Source organism: Drosophila simulans, chromosome 2R (genome assembly GCF_016746395.2).
Source record: "Drosophila simulans strain w501 chromosome 2R, Prin_Dsim_3.1, whole genome shotgun sequence".
NCBI classification, from domain to species: domain Eukaryota; kingdom Metazoa; phylum Arthropoda; class Insecta; order Diptera; family Drosophilidae; genus Drosophila; species Drosophila simulans.
Genome location: NC_052521.2, coordinates 11,573,544 through 11,601,084, shown reverse-complemented (window position 1 = coordinate 11,601,084; position 27,541 = coordinate 11,573,544). Strand labels below are relative to the sequence as shown.

The window sequence follows — 27,541 nt, the reverse complement described above, 5'->3', positions numbered from 1 at the left end:
TGTTTGCAATGCAGCCACACGGAGAGAAAATTACACAGAAAATTACACGGAAAATTGAACATCAAGTGGTTCTATCAAATGTGTACACACACATCGAAATTGTCGAGTTACATTTTAGTATCTTTAAAAGTACTCTACTCTAGCTTATTTTTCTCTCTGCACAAGAGTGTTTTCCCCTCTGTTTTTTCCGCAACAACTTACTTATCCAGAAATGGCGTGGCCGATGTGGAATCCGAACTTGACACATAGCTGTGGTAGCCCTCGGATTGGGCATAGGATGGCTGCTTCTGGTGATGGAAGGCCGTCTGGTCGTAGTACGAGGAGGATCTATTATTATACTCCTCGAGGCCGGCCTGGGTCAGTCCGCACTGGTCCAACGTTGATCCGTGGTGCTGGCCCAGCTGGCTGCTGCTGCTGTTGTGGTGCGGCAGGTCATCCTGCAAGAGAAATCGATGTTGCATAAGTCCGAAGCATTTAAATGGTTTAATCATTAGTTATGTGACCGCTGCTGACCGGATAGCTCACATTTGCAAATGATCCGCAGCCATAATTACGGCCAGAGCTTGGGCGAATACCAAAAAAAAAAAAAAAATTCAACAATGGAGTCCCTCGACGAAACCCAGGTCGCTCGTTAGATAATTAAGTGAAAATTATTGCAGTGCACAGCCAATGCAATTGCCGACGAACAAACATATTTGAAGTGCAGCGGCAATACCCAAACTTGCCATGTTGCCAAAGCATATAGATTATGTACACAACCAGGGGGCCGCTCGTGGGAGGCAACCAAAGGGGATGGGTATGGGTATGGGTATGGGTATGGGTATGGGTATGGGTTTGGGGATGGCAAAGGGGGCATCAGACGGATGCAGAGACCGCTGCCAAGCGGAGCGTCCATAATAAGCCGGATTAAGTAATGGTGTGCACAAGGCGAGCGTATTGGAGCCACATGAGCAGGGCTCCAAGCCTTCCAGCTCCGGCTGGAGCTCTGATTCATGCTGCGATTCGGTGATCAAGTTCACTGGATCGGGCGAAAATTTGGTAACGAAGAAATAACAGATCGATAACATGATCATTGCTGGGATTTGGGGTTTGGGTAAATAGTGATTTAGTTTTCGAAAATGCAGGGGTATTTTATATTTCACTCGAAAGCATTGATTGAAGTCATTGAACCCAACAGAGTTTCATATCACTATGTTTCACAAACAGGAAGTAGTTTGTTTAATCTTTTAGAATCATTGCTTATTCATTCACAAACAGAGTGATTCATAATTTTCCCTTAATTAGTATTGTTTACTTTTCCTTTCATTATTCTTTATCAGCTGGGACTTTAATCATTTACTGATTAATGCGCTTTTACCCATAAAAGATTGATATTGTAATCATCGCTTAATCAATCTGCTGAATAATTACATATACAAACAAACTTATTGTGTCAAGGATTGGGTTATCAACAAAATTATATAATCTTGAAAATATATACTTTTACTTTATATGATATAGCTCGCTGAACATCAGATAATTGAAAAGTTTTTCGGGTTACTAGGGGAAGTGTTTCCAATAAATCCAGTCACTGTTTTGCTTGTTAAACATTTATTACCCTTGCGATCACAGGTTTTGCCACCAATCATCAACTCATCAAGTCAATTTGCTTGCCAGCCCTCGTGTCGTATACTTAATTTTTGGTTGTTTGCGCCTGCGACTCTCGTAAGCCAAATCGAATTGTAAATACTCGAGCATAAAGCCGAAACACATGGAGAAATAGCGAATGGGTAAAAATATAAGTCGACTCAAAATAAAACTAACGTTCAAAATAACGCAAACGAAATGTTACAAGACCAAGCCTTAAGCCACTTGACTGACTTGGCTTGAAGTCTCGATTGCATTGAGATTGGGTATTGTCGAGGGTTTTTTCAACGATATATTTATGTATATATATACTTTTGTTGGTAGCTACGTGGGCAGCAGCTGCTGATTGTCTTTCTGACTTTGGCGCCACAAAAGCAGCTGAAATAAATCAGAAAATCATAAATGCTTAATGGCAAATACATATAATAACAATAATAACGAATCACATGACTGACAGTTGCCGATATGCAATAGAATCGTTTTCTGGGTCAACTACTTAGGTCGCAAGTCTGTCTATCGAAGATATTTTTTGGTTTGTTTTTTTTTCTGGTTTCTGCCTAGGGCTCATCGCCAAGAATTTTAATGGTTCCGAGCCACTCTCCGAATGTTCCCAAGACCAAAAACCTAGTATCCGTTGATCCGACTCAAAGTGGAGTCATTCATTCACTCACTCGCTCACCCAGTCAGTCAGACAGTCAGTCATTCGATCGTCGTGCAGTTTCATTTCAGTTCATTTGGGTTTGGGGTTTTTTCCTGCCCAATTGCCGTAATTATTTTGTCTCTCTAACACGAATTTAAATCAGCAACTGTCCCACGGGGCCCTTTACTTTGCCTTCGCTGTTTTTCGGCATTTGGCCCATTTTATTCCTAGAGAAACTTCTCCATGGCCCAAAACCCATAATTATCGGCAACAGCTGTGCGCCCATGTGAAATTGCTCTGGATGAGCAGATCCAGCAGCTCCAGCAGATCCAGCAGTTCCAGCAACACCATAAATCAATGGCCAGGGCCCAAGTCCGGTATGAAGATGGCGATGAAGCCCAGGCCCAAGCGGGAACCGCAGATCGAAAGACCAAAACTGGTGCAGTGGGTCACAGCTGGATCCGTTGGATACGCTGGATCCATCCGCTGGAGTGGGGGATTCTTAATGACTCCGTGCCACGGGCGAAATCAAACTTCCGTCCGAACGCTCGGCGCGTGTTAAATAAATCACTTGATGATTTGTGCTAAGTGCCCGACTGGCGGCCTGCAGGAAAAGCGAACCAAAGTGCCTGGGAAACTAATGCTGGGGAAAGGTGACTGCAGGCAACTGGGCGTATGCGTAATATTTGTAAGTCCATTAAAAGTATATCAATAAAGAGGAAGCCCGCCAGCGAAACCTGTGGCTAAGCTAGCGGGTTAATAGTCGCATTACTTAAGAAAGCATTTCTTTGTTAGCTTAACTCGATTTCCGTTGGGCTAATTGTTTTTTCCTATTCATACAAAAGAAAGATAATGCTTAGAGCAAATAATCATTTCAAATGTAAAGGAAACAATTAATTGTATAACTATTAACATTTTAAGTATTTACAGAAAAAAATTCCGCTTACATTTTTTGTTTTAAACGGGACTTTAAAATTATTACCAACTAAATGATAAATGGTTTATTTTTTTGAAATGATATGTTTGACATAAATTTGGGTACTTTCAATTTAACTAAACACAACTCCATAAAATCTATATGCATTTGATAAAGAAAAAGATATATGCAGTTCAATCTTTCATATAAGACAATTGATAATAGATAGTAATCAGACAGCCTTGATCAAAATCCGAAACAAATACTTTATTTTCCTACTATTTTGTTGTTTATTTTAAAGAATCTCTACTGTACGGCATTAGTCAGCTCACTTCAGCTTGCATCCAGTAGACTTTGTTTGGAAATATCGCTGGCTGTCGCCGAATCGCTTGACTCATGCCTCGCAAGAAGGTCAGTTAGTCAGACTGTCAGACGTTCTCTGTCGCGTGATAAGAGACAGCAAGACGCGGCTTGGAGCAGGGAAAGAGACGGCAACAGGGCCAGAGAAAGAGAGGAGATGAACAGCGACAGATTGACAGACGCCCACATGTCTCGCAAAAGATGCGGAATTTGCAGCGAGAATGCAGTCAACTGGAGATTTTCGTGTCTCCGATCAGCCTGGCATTTATTTTGGCCACAATGATTTCGTGAGGAAAATTTGTAAAATTGTATTTTTTTTGTTCAGTTCAGTTTTTGCACACAGCTATTTTGATTTGCGTTTTCCATTGTCGTTGGCTTTTAATGGCCAACACGAATTTGACTCTTTCCAACGGAGAGTTGGCCAAAGAAAAGAAATTGCAATCAAAATGCGAGCAAACGTGTCAGTTGCCAACGTGGCCAAGCTTCAGCATCAGCATCAGCTTCAGTTTCGGATTCGGATTCAGATTCAGCTTCAGCTTCAACCTCTCGGCTTTAGTTTCAACTTCAGTTTCAGCTTGGATCGTGCTGCGATTCGGATTTGAATTTGGCAATTGGCAAGAGCACGAAAAAGACAGAGAAGCCCGCGGGCTTGGAGCATTAGAATTGAATTGCAAAGAGCCCAGAGACCCGGGTCCTTCCCTCCTGCTCCTGAACCTCCTTCAACTTGGCTTGCGTGCTATATTGGCCATTTATCGTCAAATTAAACGCATATCGCTGTCAATCTGCGCCCAAATTGGACACAGTCACAAAACGGCAGTGCGAGCCGGGCCAAAAGTGGTCGCACATTGGTTTGAATTATGGCGAATAAATGAAAAGGATTGCTGATCCATGATAACCCAAATGATCGCATTGTGGTAAGGAAATAAATGCTCAAAAAAGACAAGACAAAAATAAGTTGCAACTCCGATTTCACTATTTAAATAGGGAATATATTAATATATTCAATATGTCTAGCATAATTTTGGTCAGCAATTGATTTTGCTTTGTTTGCATTCATCGGACATCACCCACAGGATCTATCATTTAGAATCCTGTCGTAACGAATATCCAATAATTATTGAAGTATGTATATTTATGTATCCTTATCCTTCCTAAATTTGTAAATATACTTAATGTCATATAATTATAATGGCTAAGCTCTCTTACGATAGCAGTTCAATACTTTAGTTCTACAAGTATCCAAAATCTAAAAATAATAGGTAAAAATAGGTAAAATAATATACAACTTAAACAGACTACTAAAAAATTGCCAACAAATAATTTTCTAAAATGGGAAAACAATTTTTATTTTCCTATTTTGAAACGGATTTTTCGTGACCAATTTGGCAAAGTTAAATCCCAATATGAAAACTTTAAGATATATAAATATATAACATAAGAACAATTTCAAGGTCACATTTTGATGTCTTACTGAAACAAAATTTAAATTCATTTCCTAGCACATTCTGAATATACATTTGAATCACAGTTGGCTTATCTTACTTTGTCTTTAGTACAACTTAAAATCATTCTTTAATTCATATTATATCAGAAATTTTGCAATGCACTATGACGCCTGTAGCGTTCCTTGCTCGCCCTCTGCGGTATCGACTTTTCTGCGATTTAGATAAAGATTTCCACGCAACTGCTGCCTTGATAACTCTTATCCAAGAGTCAGGCAACAAAGAACAGAAATATGCCTGTAACAAGCTGAGAATTTACAAACAGATCTTAGCACCAAACTGGAAGTGTGGGTGCCAAATCTGGGGCTTGGCATGCGACAGCCACATCAAAAGGATCCAGGCTAGCAAGACTCATCACCGGCTGCGAGTGGTTTGTTCGAAACACCACCCTGCACAGAGACCGGAAACTCGCAACGGTATTTGACGAAATAAACCAGCACTCGAGCAGATACCATGACAGGCTGGAGCGCCGGCTGGCCAGCGCTCTAAACAGATCTCGCCCACCAAGGAGGCTCAATAGAAGGCAACCGAGGGATCTCATTACCCGATCTCCTTTGACAAGGGTGAGCAGAAGCTGACACTTATCTTAAATTCTATTTGTTATATGTGATTGTTATGTAATTGTAGTAAAATTATGAGCTGAATTAATAGATAAGAAGGACGCAAAGGGGCTCCAAGACTTCCCCGTATGCCTTAATAAATAAATTAAATAAAAAAAAAATATTTAAAAAAACTATGCTAACAGGAAGCTAGCGAAATTATGTTCTTCAGTTACCACTAAATCTCTTATACATAAGATGGAGGACTGGTATATTTGGTTAACCCACTTTCCTGCCAGAAATGACTCCTTTGGACCCACTGTTCAACGGCCGGCAGCATGAATACTTATTTCGCTCGTTTCCAACGCCGCAGATTGCGTAGCTCTTGGCTTTATAAAATCAATGTGGCCAAAGAGCTCCGGAGGTCCCGGCGAGCCTCACACTTTCGGGGAAAGTTTGGGGAAAAGCGGGCAAGCGGGCGAGGGAAATGCCGCGGCGATGACGTCTGCCACTTCGATTTCGACTCCTTTCGCCAGCTGTCAAGTGATCGGACGACCGGGAAACTGGGGGAAGTGGCCAACTGGCGGTGAATCCCTTTAAGTGGGCCACCGATGAAAGTGAATCTGCGGTTCATTAGTAATAATTTTTGGCAGCTCGCGGTGGGTGAGTCTCATTAGTGCGAATGAGTTTATGCAATGCAATGAAATTGAATGGATTAACTGGGCATGGGCATGGGCATCGACATGTGGATCAGGATCCAATGCATCCTTGACCTCAATGGCCGCTTGTGGCGTTAATAACTTTGGCGAAACTGGCCGATCGCCCGAGAACTGGTAATGGACATGGCATGGCAACTGGTCCGACTCCGATCCGTTGCTATACACTGGACTGGCCTGGTCTGGCCTGAGCTGGTCTGGTCCACTGGCATCCACTGGTATCGTATCGTATCGTATCCACTGGTCTGGTATGCCGACATGGCCCGGCTTGGCATGCGGCTAGATTTATGGCCAGTGATAAGTTTCAGGCGTGCAGCAAATAAGAACGAACATGGCCAGCCGAGGAACACAACTCAACCTCAACGGACCTGGCCAAAAGGAGCTTGCAACAAGAACAAATAAATTGCCCAGGCACACAGGAAAAAAAAAAAACATACAGTGAATTATAATTAACACCTCGTTATCGCAACAATTGTTATTCACATGGGATTCTTTGTTAATCTTTTCAGCAAATCCAAACATCTTTTAATATTAAAAACTTGGACTTGGAACTCCTTTAAATATCTGTAGCTTTGGTGAAACCATTATTGTTCTCAGTGCTCCAACCCCAACTGGTTCTCGAGATGCGGGAGAATGCCAGCTCCAGAAGGTCAGAAGAACACGTACACCTATCGCAATTTATATATGCATATCTACATATATATATATATATATATATTTGTCCAGTTCGGCTTGGTTCAGTTTAGTTCGACCAGCGGAGCGCAACCAAAAACTGTGCGGCTAAAGATGAAGTCAAGAGCAGACGGCGAGCTGGTTCCCATTTTGCGCTTCTTGGACTCACTTTCACACATATGCCAATGGAAAATATTTGCCATAATTAGCCCTGCTGCGAGACCCTTAATTAGCCAAGCCCCACTGACCAGGCGATGCCCAGATGCCCAGATACCAAGATACCTCAAAAAAATCTGAGCAAAAAAGAGTCACCCGGCACAGATCCAATTAGAAAGCCGAAAATCTTTCACTCGTTCACTTTCTGTTTTTCCAGCGTTGAGGATGCGATCCGATCCGATCCGACCCGATCCTCCAGCTGGCTGCCGGATGACAACACAGAAAATCGAAATGGCAAATCATGTTTATTTTGGCCAAATTGCAACTGGATCGAAAGGGCAGCTGTCTCTTGAGTTCCAAATTGCGAGTTGCGAATTGCGACTCTTGACGAGCTCGAGGCTTCTAAGTTGGCATTAAATTGCGAAGAGTTTCAGTTCGATGGCAAGAATTTCAATGGACTCCACTGGCCACAGACGTCAGATGGCCACAATGTTTGCGGCCACTTTTGGCCAAAAACAGCCGCCAGACGAATGAATCTCCGGCAATGGGAACACGAGTCTCTTTCGTCTCCGTCACCGTTTCTTGCTGTTGACCTCAAAATTTTCGTGGCTCGAATGTCGCTTTGTCTGCCGCTTTGCTGGAGGAGAAACAAAAGTGAAATTTGTTGCTCGTGTGGGTTCAAGAACTAGCCGAAAAGAAAAGAAGCAGCCAACAGCCAACGGAAAATGAAATCGAAGTTGGCTAGGAGAGCATAGCACCAACGGCACCTGGCCCAATGCATTTTCACTTGGCTTGTTATTAATTAATTAAGTCAGTGCTTGCTCATAAAGAAATCTTCATGCCCGATGGCCAGAAGAAGAAGTGCATGCATACAATGTGCGGAGCATTTCCATGTCCGGAACAATGGATTCCCACTCCGAATCTTCGTATTTAAGTCAGCAGCATAGCGACATAGGTGAAATTTTCCATCACATTTTTCCGGGGGCCAGAATGCCGCATGAAGGAGTGTTGTTGTTGCACCTGTCGCAAGAGCAGCGCAATTACATGTTATAATTTTCTTCTTTTTCTGCTGAAAAAATGCAAACCATCGACAGCAGAAGGGAAGAAGCTAAAGCTAAAAAGCCGGCGGTTCGAGTTCAAAGACAAGCCAAAACAATTTAGCTGGAATCTGGCTAGAATTTAGCGCTGGCAGGCGGCATTGTTGCAGCTTTTTGTTCATGTTGCTGATGTTGCTGTTGCTGCTGCTGCTGCTGTTGCTGCTGTTGCTGCTGTTGATGTTGCTGCCGGACTGTTGGCATTAATTAATTGCTGAGCTGAAGCCTCCTATGTGGCGTGTGGTGTGTGAGAAAACAAGTTGAGAGTTGGGGCTGGCTGACTTAGAGAACTAATGAGCGTTAAGAGTCGAGCTGAACTGAGCTGAGCTGAGCTTGAAGCGTTCGACAGGCATTGGAAATGAAAATGAAATAGAAGACAGGCTGAGGAAATGCCAGCGAACACGGTGCTGAGATACTTTGGAAAGTCTATATAATAGAATCGGTTGCCACAGCTTGGGAAAATCCAATCAATTAATTCCATTAAACCATGCTCATATGTAAACTTTAGTTTAGAAAGCCCCAACGGGGGCGCCACATATTTTGCATGAAAAGTGAATCTTCAATAAGTGCAGATTTAAAGGTAACTTTACTCTACTATCTCTTTCTAGTTATAAATGTTAAGACTTCAGATTCCGCCCAGAGTGCTAACCATTGGGGCGTAGACCAGACCGCTTAGCCGCCTCTAATTGCGCAACTCGATGGGCTACTTCGGCTTGGGGAGATCTCTTTTGGCGAAATATGCGATCATTTCCGCCGCTAAAAGGAAAGCTCTGCGCGGAAATGAAGCGTCGATTAAGGTGCCCCACTGGCTTCAACTTGATCAGCTCACGCTTCGGCTTTAGTCCCAGCAGACACTTGAACCTACCAAGATATATATAAAAAACGATTTCAGTGCAGCGTCAAGTGCTTTGGCTGATTCGACAGAAAACAAAAAAAAAGAAGTAACAAAAAATAAGACCCAAGTGAAGCAAATAAAAAAAAATAAAAAAAAGCAAAACTGAGGAAAAAATCTTTACATCTATAACCAAAATATTTTTCTTTAGAAATCTGCGCATTCATCTAAAGCAAAGAAGAGGCTGAAGAAGAATGGACAGCGACGACCTTCGTCAAGCCCATTGGAAACTGCCCACTAGCCATTACCTTCTGCTTCTATCCATTACCCAGTTGGCCCATTACCATTACAGTTTGTTTTGTCAGAGATTCCGGCACTAACGCTGGGGCGTGGCCACAATTAATTCGATTGCAGCTATAAATAGCCTCGAAGAGATTGCAACGCCCAGCGGCGCGATATACATAGGTGCGTGGAATGTGGCCTAATCGATGCAAAAATATCCGAGCCAGACCCCGAAACTAGTTCTAAGCTCGATGGATCGACGGGGCGTTGTGGTGCGACCACCATCAATGGACCAAGTACTCCAGTCGGTGGGTACTTTCGAGCCAGCTGGAGTCTGGTCTAATAACTGGAACTAAAGCGTGCGCCTCGCCAGTAATTAGCGTTTGGGTAGAAGCTCAAAATGTATGGAGAAAGATGAAAAAAATAAAACGTTACAAATGCCCGAGAATAAAGCGGTTCAATAACCTGCCGCCAGTCAGCCATCGTCCATCGATCCGCGAATACGATCCATCTATCAATCGCCGCTTGGCCATTCCCTTCGGACTTCTAAGCCAGGCCCAAAGGCTATGGAAAATACTAACATATCTCGCAAGCTATTTTGCAAAGCCAGGAGGAAGGCGCCGAGATGATAACAATCGGCATGTGAAGATGGGGCAACAATTAAGAATGGAGATGATTAATCAAAAGCCCCCTGCAGACGCAGCTTTCGGTGATAAGGTCAATGCTGTTCCAATTCTCAGCCACATTTCTCCAGCTTCGCCCAGCTATCATCAACACGATCGGCTGCACTGCGCAAAATCGAGGAAAATTGGTAACAAGATTGGGAGTATTAAAAAGAATGTCATGTAATATTGGGCCCTATTAGTGATTATGAAAAGATAAGAATGAGGGAATATTATATTTTATTGCCAAGATCATTTATTACTCCTGGGTGCCTCTAGTTTTTATCAGTGCACCATCATCTACGAGCTATGTTCTTAGCATTCTGGTACGTTCTGTTCATAACCTCTTTTCCTCCCATTGCTCATTTCTCTTCTCGGGTTTCCTCGATTCTTTGTGCCACGCTCGGAGGCAACATTTAATTGATCGGATTCACTTTGATTGATCGGATCGTCGCTGTTGATAATGGTACCGTTAATTTGGTAAATTATTTTGCATTTTAGAAGCGAGCCCCATCCATTTTCCAAACGTGTGGCATTCACTGACACACAGTGGAGCAGTGGAGCATCGGATGGCTTCCAACGGTGGGATTACACAGCGGCCCTGGCTCCAAATAATTCAGTTAAGGTTAATGGGTGACGGGGCAAATCAAACAGAATCGAAACACATACATACATATGGCTGTGTGTCTAATGGAGAATGGGATCATTGGGGGCACGTAAAAGAGAAGTGAAAGACTCCGAAAACATTCTGGGAATTTGGCAGCCACAAAGTAATCATTAAAAGTAATTATTCTATTATGCGAGGCATCACAAGATATACATATAACATAACTTTCTTTTCAAGCGAGTGCATAAAATAAAATAGATTTTAATTATTTCTTCATGCTTGATTTAATCTAATTAAATGTATATTTTTAGCCTGTAAATAATACCAGTTTAATGACTTCACAGGCGGCTAAACCGCTTTATTCTTAGAACCGCACCTTGGGCCACATTTCTACAGCTTCCTTATCAAATCCCATACTTTATCTCATGTGCAGAAAAAAAAGAAGGCACCAAAACAAGCAGCACACTCATTCATTCATTTGGCATCGAGAAAACCACTTCACACGCCAGTCGACATTCCTACGGCTTCTCATTCATGGCCGCCACTTGTCCAATTAATAACTCGCATCCTGCGGAGGAGAAAGATGGGGAGTGGTCTGGTCGGTTGATCGATCAACGGATTCCCCCGGATGATCTCCAAAAATAAACAAAACTCTCCAAGTGGTAAATGTACCGTTCTGTGAACTAAGTGACACAGAGTGGGGATGGTGGATGCTGCGAGGGGCATGGAGAGATGGGGATATACTGCATCGAAAACGAAACCTCCCGGGTTGGGCAATGCAAATGGAGGTCAGGCCCATAATTCAATTAGGAACCTGCAGTGGTCGTCCGAATATCGAAAAATCGAAATTCCCAGACATCAAAACCACTGTGCGTGGGTTTTTGGGCTTCGTTCATTTCATTTGTTTTTGTTTTTTTTTTTCGATTTTGGTCGATTTTTGTTTGAGCCTTCACTTTTGTTTCATTTTCTTGGCCGAAAGAAGCCGGCTCTTTGGGGGCTGTGACTCAGACCGTGTGTGATTGGAATTCTGCGCGCTTTTGAGGATTTATTAACAAGAATAATAAAAACAAGAAGCAGTCAGACAGAGAAAAGAAAACCAAAGCCGGTTGCTTTAAAAAAAAAAAAAAACTAATAATTGAAAAAATAGAGAGAGACTTACCTGTACAGAACCGGCGACCGATGCGGAACTGAAGCTGGCATTGCTGTTGCTACTCCGGCTGTTAGCCCCATTGCTATCCTTGAGCAGGAGCTTCGATACGGACACCACCGAAATCTTATTGTTGTTCTCCGGCTCCATTTTGGCCAAGCTCTTGGACTCGCCCATTTCGGAGCCGTTTCCGTTCTCCTTGTGATTGCGCATTTTCATTTAGTTTTTCTTTCGCTTTTTGCTGACGATCGCTTGCTGTGATTAGAGCTGCCGGATTTTCATTTCAATCTCATCTTTCGGCCACCACTGAGAAGGGTCAGACAGACAAGGTTTATGAGGTTGATGGTATCAAAGAGTTGTTTATGTCTATCGTAAGTTAAAGGTCTGAACGTTTTCCAAAAAGAAGTGCTAGCTTCAAAAGTTAGTTTAAGACTATTTTTGTTTTTGAGCTACTTCTTTTTCAAATCGCTGTCATTATTTAAATATGTTATGCAAAACTTAATTTTAAACAATTTTTAGTTAGTTTTAGTTCAGCACTTGGCGTTTGTTTTGCAACAAGTTTAGGAATTGTTTTTTGAGTCTTTTTCTCCCCCTTCTTTTTTTTTTTTGCTGATGTGATTGTGCGATTAGAGCTGCCCGATTTTCATTTCAATCTCATTTTTCGGCCACCTTTTCGACAAGAGTTATGATGTAAGCGAAAAATACACGAAATTATATGTGTTAAATTATTTTAATTTGGTCTGGCGACATTTTTCCGTGGCGGCTGGACTCTTGGATCGTTGGTTGCGGCTGCTTTGCACTTTTATATCTGTTATCGGGTCCGGTCCGCACAACCTCGCATCTTTGGAATGCAGTGCAGCCAAACCAGTAAGACGAATCCACATAGACGCCAAACGAAAGAGACGGGCATATGGGCGGCAGACAGAGACGGGAGTAGCGTGTCCGCGGTGGTTGGAGGGAAAATTGAATCGATTTCTGTTGACTGCGTCCGTAAATATTTGTTGAGTTATTTGGGTTTTTGTGTAATAAGTTGAGCGTATTATGTGTGTGCGGTAAAATACGAGTAAAAAAAAGCAGAAGAAATATATATATATGAAAACAAAAAGTGAACCAGGTTTACATAACATTGACCCACGAGACGCGAGAAGAGTCAAGTCGAGTCAAGTCGAGACGAGACGAGACGAGTCGATACCAATATGCAGTGAGGCGACGCCAAGGGGCCTAAGCCAATAAACAAGTTTTTGTTGTGCATTTTCAAATGCGATTTGGCGACTGCATTTCGTTTCGTTTCATTTCGATTCGGTCGGACAGCATATAGCCACATTTAACTTATAGCCTATAGCATATAGCGAACGGCCCACGCAGTTGGCTCTTTCAAATGTCATCGTTTTCCGTATGCTTTCCATGCAAATTGATGTCCATTAAAGCCGCAGTTGCAGCTGCCACTTCTCGCCCGTAAACTTCGAGTGTTTAATGCATAATTATGAGCTCCTGCTGCTGCGCCGGCCCATAGAACTGGAACTGGAATTGGAACTGCAGAGGCTTCAGCCACAGCATCGCCATCGCCATTGGTATCGGTATCGAGTAGTGCTCCTACTTGCGACTGCCAAGCGACTCCTAGGCTCTGAAAACTGGATTCTGCCAGGCTGTTGACAAACCCAGACACAAAACGAACACTGAGCTACACTGACCGGAGGATAATCCTTTCGTTGGAATCAAGTTAAGAATACTTCTATGTAATCTTAACCAGGAAGTTAAGTAAGTGTAACCACACTAGGAATCAAGCCTTTAAAACATATAGTAAAGATTTCTTTTTCATTTATACTGATTAATGCTAGACATCATCAATCAAATTTCTCGCAGTGCACAGTCAGAAGACCTAGGCCCAAGCGAGAAGCCTCCAAAGAGGAAGCCTGTTTTCGGGATGGGGGCAAAGTACCTGGTAGATAAATCTGCTTGCAGCCGCTTCAAAAGTGCAATGACATTGCTAAATGCACTTTCATGCCCCCTGGTCCCCCCCCCCCAACTTTCCACAGCGAACGCTTTCCAACTAATCGCCAATTTGTTAATTATGGCCGTGGGTAGAATTTTTTGATTTTCACTTGGTCAGTTCGGCTCTGAAACTCTTGCCGACAACTGCGTGTTTAGCCATTCGGCTTTTTCGATTTTTCAGCCAGCGAAATTAGACACTTTTGCTGGCCACAAAAATTCCACGTCAAAATGCAAAATGACAAAAAAATAAGAAACACAACAAATAATGCGGAAAACATGCAAAATCGGAGTGGCGCCAGCGAAATGAGCACACACACCCCAGCACACGATTGCAGTCCCAATACCACCAAATAGCCAATAGCAATACCAAGTGCTAGTCGGTCGGTTCCCAGTCAGTTCCAATGCCCAGTTCCCAGCTCCCAGTTCCAATTCCAGTTAGCAGCTCCCAGTTCGAGTCCCCAGAACGGGTTTTAGTGGCCAGCCAATCGATGGCGAGGTCACAAATGGCTAAAACCCCGCCAAAGCGAAACGCATTGATCTCTATTAGCAATAATGTTCCGCCAATCCAGAAGATACAATACTCAAAGAAAACATAGCATTCTCAACGGTTTCAACCACTTCCTATTTGACTGCTGATATCTTAATCTCCGCAACGAGCATCACTTGAAAGGACAATAAATCACAGAGATATTGTTTTGGCAACCTTCGGTTCTCTTCTTGAACTGTGACCCCTGTTTCCACTTCAGCTAGCCAACTGTTTGCCTATCAGCTTAAATGTATCTGCCGAATATTACCCGCTGCATAGGTGGTCGGTCGCATTCCGAGTAGGACTGATCCGAGATTGAGATGCCCGGATACCTGATGCCTGATAGCCATGGCCAGCGGCATGCAAAGCGGCCCGAAAGGTCGTCGTAAATCCAAGTTGTACTCCGCACCATAGTGTCAGCCACTAACAAGCGTAACAAAGCAGCGCAAAGATGAATGGAAACTGTTACCTGCGCGGTTATGTGTTATGATTATGTACCTGGGCGGAGGTGTTTGGTTTGGTGGCTTCAAGCGGCACACTTGGAAAAATCCATCCAAGAATATAGAAACGCAATATGTTGCATATTAGCAACTCAATTTTGGGTATTTAAAATATAGTTTGGGCATTCATATATGTAACTTGCTCAATTCTTGTTCATTACTTTTGTATATATATATTTCTATTAATTTTTTCTCTGTGTGCACTCTCAACATTGTCGACTCATTATAATTTTGTCAATTCTCACACAACTACCTGCTGCAAAAACATTCACACAAAGGTGAAGATCGCGAGGCATTCACACTACACAAATCCACAGCAAAGGAAAATTATAGAAGGTGCGGAATGGGGATGGGGATGGGGTCGTGGGGGGCGGAAGCAGACGCATAAATTTACAATTAAATGCAATTCGTTCGCTGGATTTCTGCAAAAAAGGGCCTGGCAACATGGGCAATTGCAACCTGCTGCAAGTTCAACGCTTTCTTTAGTGCTCCGCCGCGCTTGGCTTGCAGCAAATAACAAAAAAGATGGAAAACGAAATGGGAAAAAGATATATTCCCAAGCCGCGCTTCTTGGTAGTTGCAAATGAATACACCCACAGCTCGAGAAACCCGCGCGAAAATGCCCCATGTAGAGTGAAAGAGCCAGCAGGAGGCAATGTGAAAGAGAGGGCAGGCGCAGATTTGAAACTCATTCTTCAGGCTCGGCAGCGGCATTTGTTTATGATCCTGTCAACTAAAAACTACCTAAGCAGATCCCGCGATCCCGTCAATTGTTCCACCTTACTTCCGTCGGATCTCGGCTTTCGGCTTTCGCCTTTCAAATCCCAGAGTCCACATCCTTGATCCCAGATCACAATCTCGCAGCAGGATGCTACATCTCTCGTTTGCCCGCTGAAGTTGTAATTGGTTTGGTAAATTGCGAAGGTCGTTGGCTTCAGAAACAAGGTCGTTCGTTTCGCTTATCATTTCCACAACAACAATGAGATGCTGCTGGCCCAAGGTGGAAAGTATCTGTTGTATGAATATGGCAGATACAAATACACACGTACAAGTGGTATGGAGCACAAATATTTGCTTAGCGAATTCCTCTTTGCAATGCCAGTACTAATTTGTAAAAACTCGGAAACCCCAGGTAAGTAAGAAAAACGGAATGTATTTTCATAACTAGAATATTCCTTAGAATTAGAAAAAGAAGCTTGTATTAAATCTAACTACATAAGATCTGTAAACCCCAACGATTTGGCTGCAGTAGCTTATGTATTTCCGTCTAGTTTTTAAAGCATATACGCTTTAAGTATTAGTTTAAAAAAGGCTTAATGAAATTCACCTTAAGCATTCCTGCAGTCTTAGAAAGTTTGATCGCTTCGTAAACAACTATTGTGGCTTTTACCTCCGGCAAATCTAAACCACCTCACATATCGTTCTATCTCAAATAGTGATGAAATGGCAAATTTCTTGGGAAGTTATTTTTCGGACTCGTTGAATTCCTCTGGCGATGGTGTTTCGCCCTTATATCATTGCCACTGTTTATTTGCTTAGCTGGCACGGCGGTCACAATACACACACATACATTTTAGCGAAATTTGGGAAAACACTCTGCATGTTGTTTTCCCGAAATTTCAGCTTACTATGTTGAGGAATTTACAGCTCCAGCGAAACAGATCCCAAAATTCGCAGCTGTAGATGTTTCACGGGGTCTCTCTGTTTCGGTTACAGTTTGAACTGATGTTTGCACTACTTAGTTGTGACAGATAAGATTATAATTAGTCTTAGCCTGCCAAGCCGGTAACAGCGCCCGATAAGATAAAACTCTCCATCCAATGAGGCAACTGGGTGAAAAATGTGAGGCAGAAACGAAACGGGTTGCCAATGAAGTTGACGACGACGACGACGACGATTCAAGTTGGCTGGGAGTGGAAAGCAGATAGAAAAGCCAGTCGTCAAATATGGCAAGGTCGCCTCGCAGCGCATTCCACGGATTTTTTTGTTTGCCTTCCTAATTAAATAGATCATCGGCAAACCAATTGGCGCTCGACAACACATCTCTATAATTTAATCAATCTTCCAACGGCAATCACATAAAAGACCCAAAAGACAAAACAAATTTTACGCATTTCGAAATGAGTTCAAAACACCCAAAAGCCAAATGTTCGTCACTGAATGCCGTCGAGTGTATTGAACTCGGTCTTTGCTCCACCTCCACCTTTACCACCAGATCCACCTACCTACCTTCCTGGCTACACGGCGAACAAATCTGAGTGCGTTTGCTAAGGCCCTTGAGATTTTTGAAGGCATTTCGACAAAGAAAAGTTATTAACACTTGCGGCTATTCTATTTATTATTCTATATATTATTATTATTTCCAAATAATTAATCGATAAATATTCCAGCGAAATTATATAGACTTCCTTTCTGTGTAGCAAACCCCCCATTCCACCCACAAATCGCTGGCAAGTTGAGCAAACAAGTTTGCTTTGAAATTCTTGAGTAGTATTTGATGTTGATGCTAAGCGATCCCCCCAGCCCCTCTCTCCAGCCGTCGGGACAGTTGATAAGTCGTCACATGGAAACGACATGGAAACCCTACGCCTGCTCCAAGTTCCTTCCCCCCAGAATGGGACCCGCCCATTCCCACCGAGTCACCGATTAACGCCCACTTTCCCTGGATTGCAGTGCAGAACTGTCACCTGGGCGGTGGGGATTTGAATTATTATTTCTGCCCCCTCCCGTTCTTTATCATCCGTTATCGCTGGCAGAATCTGAATTGGATTTCTTTAGCACTCGAGAATTTGTTTTCTGCTCGCTTTGTGGTCTATGCAAATTTTCCACTGTCTTGGGGCCTCTGCCTCAGTTATTGTTTGGGCCAATTCAGGCCAAACTCTGCATTTGAATTAAATTTAATATTTTGTGTCATGTTAGTTGGTCGATTAAACGGTAGTCTAACAACCGAGTTGAGTTATAAAACGTGTGGTTTATCTTTATTCAACATAAACGTATTAAGCTCGCATCTATGAACTTCCTTGGTATCCCAGTTCGCCTCTATTAGTAGCAGCTTTGTTCATTTTCTATATCACTAACCTAATTGTTTCCATTTTTTCTTTAGTTGACTCTACCTGCCTTATCAGCTTTTCAATTGCATTAGTGTTTTTTTTTTAACCTTCTTTGTTCCGCGTTCTAACACTCCTTAATCAAGTCTGGAAGAAAACACCTTCAGTTTCGAGTTCTCTGAATCTTTTCGGTGCACTTGCTTATGTAATTGCTTTGGTCGTCACACGAACCCACTTATTCAAAGAAACATTTGCTGAATGAATTTCGTTTCTTACCGCAAATGTGTTTTCTAACTGGTGGCACCCGTCGAAAATAATCCAAAACATGCCCGACACCTATTTTTTTAATGGGGGAGGTTGGGGGATTTTCGTAAGCCAGGTTTTATGGTTATAAGTGTAGAAATTCAAACGAGATCAGTATGGTTTCATCTTTTAAACTGACCCATGCCAAATTTGCAGCTGCTCTTGAGCTCCACCTTGTCTATATTCCCGTCTCTCTCTCTGACGCGGTTTCTTCCCAACTCTTTCTCACTCGCAGAAGGAAGAAAAAAGAAGCAGAAGCAGGGGCAGAAGTTTTGAAGCGCGGAAAATGGCAAGCGCCAAAAACTGGTTGGAAAATCCCTGCTGTTGGGGGGAAAACTTGTTGAAGCAGCCACGAAAAAAAAAATGAGAAGACGCAGAAGAATACGATGAAGATAAAGAAGAGGGAGAATCAGAAACTTCTTGCCACCCGCTTAAAGGCAACACTAAGCTCTGTTTTTAAGGCGGAAGAATTCTTCTAGCCTTGAAGGTTGATCTTTGTACACGGGTTTTTTATTTTTGTTTATGTTTGCTGAATTTTGTAATTTTTCGAGCGCATTTTTACACGACACCTTTTGTTTTTGTCGCTTTTTATGCCGTTTCGTGCTTTTGGCCACTAATTATTGTTGTTGTTTGTTATTTCTCCCTTGCTTTTTACACGAGCTTGAGAGCTGATTAAACTTATTCACAGCATTTTCATTGAGTAGAAACTGCATTTAATTTTTTGTGCATTTTCGGTTGCTTCATTTTTTGTTAACTCACAAGCTAGCACACACACACAGACGAGCACGCGGGCACACAGGTACACAGTACACGGACACGAGCCCCGAATCGCGGGGCATGCAACGCTCTGGGTTTCCTAGGGTTTTCCGCTTTTCCTCACGAACTGCACGGTGCGAGAGCCAAAAGAAGACTGAAACTAGCGATCAGGCAATCCCAATCGGGCTCGTGCTCGTTCTCCCTCCGGCTCTCTCTCTCTGTCTGCGATTGCGAAAATGCCGCAGACCTCTTTAAGCTCACTCCAAGTGCACGACTATCTTAGTACTGTGTACTGTATGTTTTGGTCTTACACAATGTGATGGAAGAATGTGTACTGTATGTTTTGGTCTTACACATTGTGATGGAAGAATTTAGCGGATTATCCAATTTCTCAAATCGTTTGATTAATATTGATGAATTTGGAAAAATAAATATATTATAAAATATTACCAAAAGCTATCTTTTTAAGCTACCTAACCTAACAGGTGTTAATTTAATGATGATGATTTTTGCAAAGAACTTTATAATTTTTGTGGAGCACACACAGAAATTCGCCGGAAAGTAGGCAATCATTTTGCTTATTATAGGATTCCACGTTTTTTATACTATATTTTGGTATCACATGATAATTGTTTCGGTTTGTTACATTCATTTTAACCGGTCTATCATACCTTCCATTTTTCAGTTAGGCCACGTTAGCAGACAGCTGGAAATCAGTCCACCAGAGAGCCGAAGAGAGTATCTCTATCTTGAGACACCACTAAGCTGTTGTTGTTGTAGCTCTACCTCTGAGTGTAGTGTGTGTGTGTGCGTGCGTGTGAGAGAGATGGGTCCAAGACCCAGTGGTAAATTTAGTGCTAAATAATGGGGGTTAGAGCCTCTTATCAAGTAAAGCCGAAGCAAACAGGTATATTTGTATTTCGTATTGAAAGTCACTTATCTCAGTGGGAGAGGGTAAAAGCGAGAGAGAGAGTCGGCTCTTTTCGCTCAGAACCTGTTGCCGCTGTCCAGTACTCATCTATATCCATGGAAGGTGGAATGGACGGACAGAGAGAGCGAGAGAGAAAGAGGGACCAAAAAGCGAGCCAAGAACCTGTTGCCGCAAACGGCAAAATGGCCAGCAACTTAGCCAAAAAAAAAAAAAAAATACTGAACCCGAAAATGAAAAAGGGGAATAAGAAGATCGTGTGGCCAAAGAGCCAGCGAATGAGGAAAGTAAGGGAAAACGGCTGATAAGCAAGGCCGTTGGGTCCAGTCTTTCAAAACTGAGTTCTCGAGGACTCCGATTTCGAATCTGATTCTTATTCTTATTCTGATTCACTCAAAGTTGATTTATGTTCTGTTTGCACTTTTCATTTTCAGCGCAAGTTGATTTCAATTTTAATTAAGTGTGTGTGTTCTCAGGAGAATCAGAAGACGTAGCAGGAGACCCAAGACCACCAACGAAGTCGGGGTTTTGAACTTGAACTCCTTACCAAAAAAAAAGATCTTAGAACAATGCGATATGTTTCTTTGAAAACTGCACGTTTTGGCTTGCAGCTAACAGGAATATTTATTACCTTTCGTAATTCGTGCAACATCAACATAAAACGTTTTAACAGAAGTAAGTAGTAATATTGTGAGGATTTAAACACCTAATTTTATGGTCACAGTTTAACATTGCCCATTTCATATTCATACAATATATTTTTCAAATTGATAGTGATCCCAAAAAATTTTATTTTTTTTAGTTTTAGCATATGCCCAAAAAAGGTTGACAAGCTATCATTCAAAAACATTAAAACATATTTTTGATTGACAGATCGACATATATGCTGTTTTTATAAATCGATTCCTTTGTATTGTATAATAAATCTTTCTCGGCTCAATAAACTGATTTGATAGATTATGAGTAAAACTAGCAAAAAATCCATAATGGTTCGTAGCTTTCGGTTGGGTTCAAAGTAAAGGTTCTTTGAAAAATGTTCTGAAATGTATTTTTCTTTAGAATATACAACCCTATAATTAAGATTGTAGTAGAGTGATAATTATATATACACAATATGCATAAGAAACGGAAATATAGTTTGTAAACTGATACAATTCTACCTATATTTGGATATAAAAAATCAAAGCAATTAAAAACTGATAGAACTAGGAAGTAATACAATTATTTGGTATTAGGAAGTAAGAGTTTGACTTATAATAAGCTGTGCTCTAAGAAATGAATCTAATTAAATTCGAACTTGAACCCTTTTGGGCCAAATCGAATTGGGCCTCAATCAGTTTATCGGGCATGACCGAACCGTTAAATCGAAAGCTCTCGCATATCGCACGCAAACCAGGTGCTAATGAGGCATTTTGTTTCTGCTTTTTTGGCTAATTTATTGTTTACGGCCGTGCTAAGAGCGCAGATTTAACGGTACAAGCGAAAGGTTGGCCCAAACATGCAAATATCACTTCGCCAGAATCCCGATGCCAGAACAAAGACCAATCAATGGCTATAGTCTAACCACGATGTTTATTTCCAGACAGACCATAGATCTTCATCTTTCTGTTCTTCTATTTCCGTTTGGTTCATTGAACGATTTTAGACGATCTTCATTGGGATCTGACCCATCTCTGCAATGGCATGGTACAACACCTCCCCATTCCCACTACCAATCCGTATTCCCAATCCGCGGTTCGCACCTCCAGTCGTCATTCCCAATTAATCATCGCTTTGGGCTTGTTGATCCAATCGCATTTGCTTTGCAAAAGACACAAGAGCGTTACAAACTGGCTAAGTGCGAGAGAGAGGGGGCGAAACACGTTTATGGATGGGGGTGTACACGGTAAAAAGTCGCGGTTTGGCATTAAATATTATTAAAGTAGATAACACCGATGAGTAATGCAGACATTCCTGTTTAAATTATTTAACCAACTCACTGGTAAATATAACTTTTTCAGATTTGAGTAGTCTTCCTAAAAGCTTCTGTAAAGTAAAGATATGTAAATAAGTAAAAAAAAATGTAAAAAATATGTATTTGAATCAAATTATTAAGCTATGTATATAATGAGAGGAAGTGCAAAACGAAATTGTTCTAAAAATAATCGAAGCTGTTGGTAATAAGTTTACATGGTTGGTTAATAACCATAACTAATTGGTGATAACAAAGAAGGTCGTAATTTCTCGCAGTGCCTTCAAAGGGAAGCTTGGAATGTGCCGAGACTATCAATCAATCGGCTTTTGCCCCTTTCCGACCAAATTCGGTCTATTGTCCGGCGGCTGTTACCAAATCCGTAGACCGGCTCGACTTTCCATAGGAAAAGCCCCGAAATCAGCCGAAGGTTATCGCTTATCCGGACTCCGCTCCGATTCCAATTCCGTGGCCAGCCAGGTCCGATCTGTTTAAGCATTCAGGTGTGCGGAACGTGTGTGGAACACACCCTCATCGGCTACGGGGACCCAGATCTCGATGTGGCGATACCGCACTGGAGACCCATTTAACGTGGGAATCAGAAACCTTCGAACACCAGGGCCCTTTTGCGAAAATAAAAAATAAAAACACAAAGTGTTTTGCTAGGAGCGGGCTCCAAATGTGAGTTGCATTTCAATTTCAGTGAGACGATGACGACGTCATCGGCTTTTCTGCTCCATATGGCAGCAAATTTGCATTCAGCCATATGTGGTTTTTTTCACTGGTCGAAGGGGGGAATTCGGGGGGGACTGCATGGGGGGGCATGGCATTTTTAATGTCAAGCAACTGGCCGGCATGCCAAAGGTATTATGACACACATTTCAATTCAATTTTTAGATAAAGATGCGGCTGCAGTTCGTTTTTCGTTCGCTCCTCAAATGTGTGTATTTTTGAAAAACCAAAAGAAAAAAAAATGCAACAAAGACGGACGGTGGACAGCGGACGATGGACGACATTTGTGTGGCTGGGGCACTGAAGTTCCGCCATTGGCGATGATGTAAACATCGAAAACAGATTCAGTCTCCCGCCGACCCATATGTATCTGTATCTTGTGGGTACAGTAAATAGTAGATAAACGGGGAATAGGCAGTAAATAAATCAGGAAATCAATTGGTTTCCATCACATTGGTCTTTGGAGTTTATATACTCTTAAGTGTTCAAAAATCTGCCTAAAACTTAATTCTTAAAGTTACTCAAATTTTAAAGAAAATCCTCTTTCTAAAATAAACTAAAATTATTATTCATGGGTTATGTTTGACTATTACTATTACTAATTTAAAATAAGCTCATTTAGGAATATCTACAACAACTATATTTTCTTGCATTTACATTTATTGAAAGTGAGGATAGATATTGATCTAATCCTAAAATGTTTAAGAACCAATAGCAGAAGTGGCGCAGCAGCTCCACATATTTTATGGTCTCGTTTAGGCCATAATTCTGCCCATGGCCAATGACAACTGTGGCGATATGCCTGGAGGAGATTGGGCCGAGATCTTCAGATCGAATCGAACCAGCGGCCGTCCTATAACCTGGTGGCATTTGCTGCGGGCCATGCTTTGGATTGTCAGTTAGTCAGTTGGCCAGTCAGTCAGTCAGTCAGTCAGTTAGCCAGTTCGTCTAATTGGATTTGCGCGCTTGTGCGTAACTATAAATCACATACGAACACAGGCAAAAAGATGGAGCCGTGGAGCAGGGACAACCGGTTTGATTGCCAAGTCACCCGCTCATAGCCAACTGCAGAGATCCCATCGAGCTTTTTTCCTCCTCGGCTCAACTATTTGTAAAGTGACCAAAACGGTAACAACAAAAACCACAATAAAGTTGAATGTTGTTGCTGCTGTTGTTCCAGTTCTTGTTTCCCCACAAACAATATAAAGAATATAATTATGCGGCTGCATAAAAACCCAAGACGTACCTGTATCTGCTTACGCAACGCAGAAAATGTGGAAGAGCCGCTTGTAAAATTTACATGGCACAAGGCCCCATTGCCGGTCGTGTGAAAATTATTAATGGAGCCACTGTCTCCGGGACAAGTTCATGTGTCATGTGTGGAAAGTGTTGGGTATACACACCAGCACCTTCCCGGAAAAACTCCATTTCTTGGGCTGGTTTTGAGTTATGATTTATCTGCCCACCGCCCAAGTTGTAAGCGGATGTTGTAACAACCAGCAATTGCAAATCTAAATGGCCAAGTTCTAGGTAAAAAAAGTTGTAAATGTCTATGCTAAATATCGAGTCAAAGATCATCTCAACCCGATCCGATTCCAAAAAACATGCCATTTGCCGGTGGTCTCCCATCAAGCCCCACATGTGACTTGAACTTACGCTGAACTTGTAGCTTCCTTCAGCTACTTAAGTTTCACGAGGAAGGACGTCTGTCGGAGGTATAGAATTACATAAAACAACAGCAGCAGATAGAACTTTAACGAAAGCTGAAACCGCCATATGGCTTAACCGGTTTTGAAAGTGGCGCCAATCAGTCATATATGTGTGAGTACGGCAACACTGTTGTTTAACCTTTTGTTTTGCTTAATAGTGGTATGCCACCTTATTAAAAAATAATTAAGTTTAAGCGTGGCGGGAAATTCCCGATAGGCCTTTTTAAGGTCTGGCAGCACTGTCCTATCGATAACACCAAGCCATATTAACAAAAAATTACATCGATATTTAATGGTTTGCTAAAAAGTCGGCGGCAGAATTTAAAATATGACTTTGTAAGAGCGTGTTGTAAGAGCGTGTTCCAGAATGCCGTGCTTATAGGCTTTTGTAGGCCTAATTAAGAAATGATCCTAGAAAAATGTATAGAAATATTATCCACAGATTTCTGAATCCCTAGTACAAGTTGACGGAATTCTTTTTATAATTCACCTATAAATACCAATTTAAGTTGGTAACAACGCAGGCGTTATCGATAACTCTGTGCAATACTACGTTTACAGTTAGCTGTGCTGATTATTTGGAAGCGTGTTGGCGCATTTTACACATGAATCAGTGCATTCTAATGAAATATACAGAAAACAGAAACGCATATCTGCAAAATCACAAACATTAATCAGCATGGATGATCGTGGAGAGTTAAGCTTGGTGAAGAAGGTGGTCCACTCGCTGGTGGTGTCCTCACCAGGAAAACTGACCGTCGAGCAGCTGATGCGGGATTACCTCAGCGAAGAGGGCTGCACTTTGCCCTACAGCAAACTGGGATTCAAGGACGCCGAAACCTTTCTCCGATCCATTCCGGATATGGTTACGGTAAGTATATAAAGAATTCATCCAAATAAGCACTCGTTAAGCGACAACCAATTACCAGGTGACGGGCCACGGACAAATGGCATGGATAAGTGCAGTAGCCACTGCCAAATCAGCGCACATTCAGCAATTCGTCCGTTGCCAAAAGAAGTCCAAGAATCGAAGCTTCCACAAACCCAAGTATTGCTACGCCTCCGAGCCATCCAATCTGGTCTTCATTAACGAACGCGCCTCTAAAAGTAAAAACAGGAAAGCTCCGTCCCAAACTTATCAGACGCCCAGCAATCTGAAACTTCCTGTTTCGTATCCCAACTATAGTCGACTATTATTTCCCGTCCATATGCCTGTTGTCTACGCTAATATTGACCAAATGATCAGCACCAGACAGCAACAGGTGCTATATAATTATCTGCAGTACAACTTTTATCTTCAGTCGCTGAATAATCCGTATGCCTTTCCGCAGAGTACTTTTAGACCACAAAGGACAAGCGTTCCATGTAACGCCAACTCCAAGTCATTGAAAGTTAATGGTTGGTCACAGAACGGACGAAAACCGGAAGCCTCAAAGGAGCAAAACCATCAGACACATCCTGAAACATCTACTGAGAATAAGCAAGACGTGCCAGCTCAGGAATTAGAGAAAGAAAACGAGGAATTGGCCAAAGCTTTTGAAAACCTTTCCGTGGACGTTGCTCCCATTGGTCACCAAGAAAAGCTAGAGTACGAAATCTATGAGGATGATGAAGACGAATTTGTCAGGGACCCCTTTATCTATGGAGAGGTTAAAGATCCAGATCAAGTGCTTTCATCCGAGGATGGCTCTGATGCTGTCAGGCCGCTGGATCCGCCGGAGGATTGCTTACACTACGCGTCTTCTGACGATGGGGATGATGAAAATGCCATTCCATCTTATGCTGTGGTAGGTTATAGCTTGATTCCATCTAAAATGTAATACTTATTCTGGGCATTTCTTATCGCAGGACGATCGGGTTCTAGGCGTTGACTACCCTAAGGATGCGGTTCGTTCTGATTTCACACTGCCTTCTCGCGTTATTGAGTCCATTATTGAGGTACAGCAGCGCATTAGGGTGCAGTTGGTGAGCTTGGTCAATCCACACAATTTCAACTTCTGGATATATAACGAAGAGTTTAAAGACTACGAGTCACAGTTTGCCAATATGCAGTAAGATATCCATAATAACACTGTGAGAGATATTACAATATTTATATTTTTCCTGTAGAACGTTTTATGACAGTTGTGCCTCGGAAAATTACACAATGCCACTGTTTTTGATAACTACGGATCATCTCTGTGTGGTTCGCGGTACGAGTGGCTGGGAAAGGGCCAGAGTATTAGGCTACCGGTCCAGTAACAACAAAATGTCAATCGAGGTAGAGCTGGTGGACATAGGCGACATAATCTGCGTGTGCCAGCGGAATGTTAAGTTTCTGCTCAAGCAGTTCGCCTTGCTGCCACGGCAATGTTTGTCCGGTCGATTGGCGTTCATAACGCAGTGGAAGGCTCCAAAATGGTCCGCAGAAGTTGTTAGCTTCTTCCACGAGATGATATTATTGCGCCAACTTTACGCCAAGGTCGAAGCTATTAAGGTGAGTCGATTAACTTGTACTTTATAGTAAAATGTGATATAAATTTCGCCTTTGCAGAACAATACTGCCTATCTTGTGCTAGTTGATACGGAAACACATGCACACACTGTAAACTTAAATAGATCGCTCATAGAATCTGGTTGGGTGCGCCGCTGCACAAGTGCATAGATTTGTATTATATTTATATTGCATTAATTACATTAATTGTGTGACTCACTGTTGAGCCCAATTTAAGTTCCTATCGTGTCGACATGGAATGTCGAACGGATTGATTATGTTTCCCACAGTATGACTTCAATGAAACTCGTTAACGTATTATTTTAAGGCAAACGCTGTCCTTCTGCTTTCTTTTTATTAGTTTACGTGTAATAAAATACTAGGTTACATAAATCCTTCAACAAGTCGCTGTCCTTCGCCTGATTTATGCCCGAAAGTAAAACAAACAAGGACTCAAAGACGAACCACTTGCAAAAGAGATCTCGCTCGCAACTAAAAGTGGCATCTTGAACGGAAATTCTGAATCTGAATGGAAAATCATGATCTCGCCTGGTGGGCAGGCCCGCAATAAATACTTGAAATGTAACTGAGGCGCTTTAACAATTCCCTATAAAAGACAACATTGTCTATGTTTTGTATATATATGTTGTGTATATAGTTGGTTTCTTGTCTGTTTTTAGATTTTTTTTGTTTGTTTTTTTTTTTTATTTTTTGGTGACCGCTGAAACGACGGCACCCTGAGGTTGGTTTTTCATATATTTTTTATTATGTTTTTTATTTTTTTGTTGAGGCTTCTCTACTACGTTGTGTGTCGAGTGGTGTTTTGTTTGTTAGTGAGTGAAAAACTAATAGTTCAACTACTAATGCGCATTC

General features: G+C 42.0%; 2 protein-coding genes across 4 annotated transcripts in view; one reads left to right on the top strand and one right to left on the bottom strand.

Annotated features, from left to right (window-relative positions):
• The window catches only part of LOC6734463 (protein Shroom), a 44,202-nt gene extending 25,144 nt beyond the window's left edge, over positions 1–19,058 (bottom strand). For both annotated transcript variants that reach the window (XM_016168080.3, XM_016168082.3), the window contains exons 1-3: positions 18,879–19,058; positions 11,764–12,057; positions 202–437 (exon numbers count right to left, since the gene is read on the bottom strand). In XM_016168080.3, the coding sequence (XP_016027585.1) occupies positions 202–437; positions 11,764–11,970 (443 nt within the window). In that variant the 5' untranslated portion in view covers positions 11,971–12,057; positions 18,879–19,058. The remainder of the gene's footprint in view (positions 1–201; positions 438–11,763; positions 12,058–18,878) is intronic.
• Positions 19,059–24,710: 5,652 nt separating this feature from the next.
• LOC6734462 lies at positions 24,711–27,061 on the top strand. 2 transcript variants are annotated; one of them, XM_002081445.4, is made up of 6 exons: positions 24,712–25,066; positions 25,125–25,457; positions 25,527–25,982; positions 26,044–26,246; positions 26,305–26,671; positions 26,729–27,061. In XM_002081445.4, the coding sequence occupies exons 1-6, from the start codon at positions 24,875–24,877 to the stop codon at positions 26,837–26,839; spliced, it is 1,662 nt and encodes a 553-aa protein (XP_002081481.1). In that variant the 5' UTR covers positions 24,712–24,874; the 3' UTR covers positions 26,840–27,061. The 2 variants fall into 2 exon arrangements, with proteins under 2 accessions (XP_016027584.1, XP_002081481.1); XM_016182014.3 differs by having other exon boundaries at positions 24,711–25,066; positions 25,125–25,982.
• The last annotated feature ends 480 nt before the right edge of the window (positions 27,062–27,541 follow it).

Excerpts from the sequence above, each read along its gene's own strand:
- LOC6734462 (XM_016182014.3), top strand. The coding sequence starts at position 24,875 with ATGGATGATCGTGGAGAGTTAAGCTTGGTGAAGAAGGTGGTCCACTCG. Across the intron at positions 25,067-25,124 it reads CCATTCCGGATATGGTTACG|GTGACGGGCCACGGACAAAT; the intron begins GTAAGTATATAA and ends ACCAATTACCAG. Across the intron at positions 25,983-26,043 it reads CCATTCCATCTTATGCTGTG|GACGATCGGGTTCTAGGCGT; the intron begins GTAGGTTATAGC and ends TTCTTATCGCAG.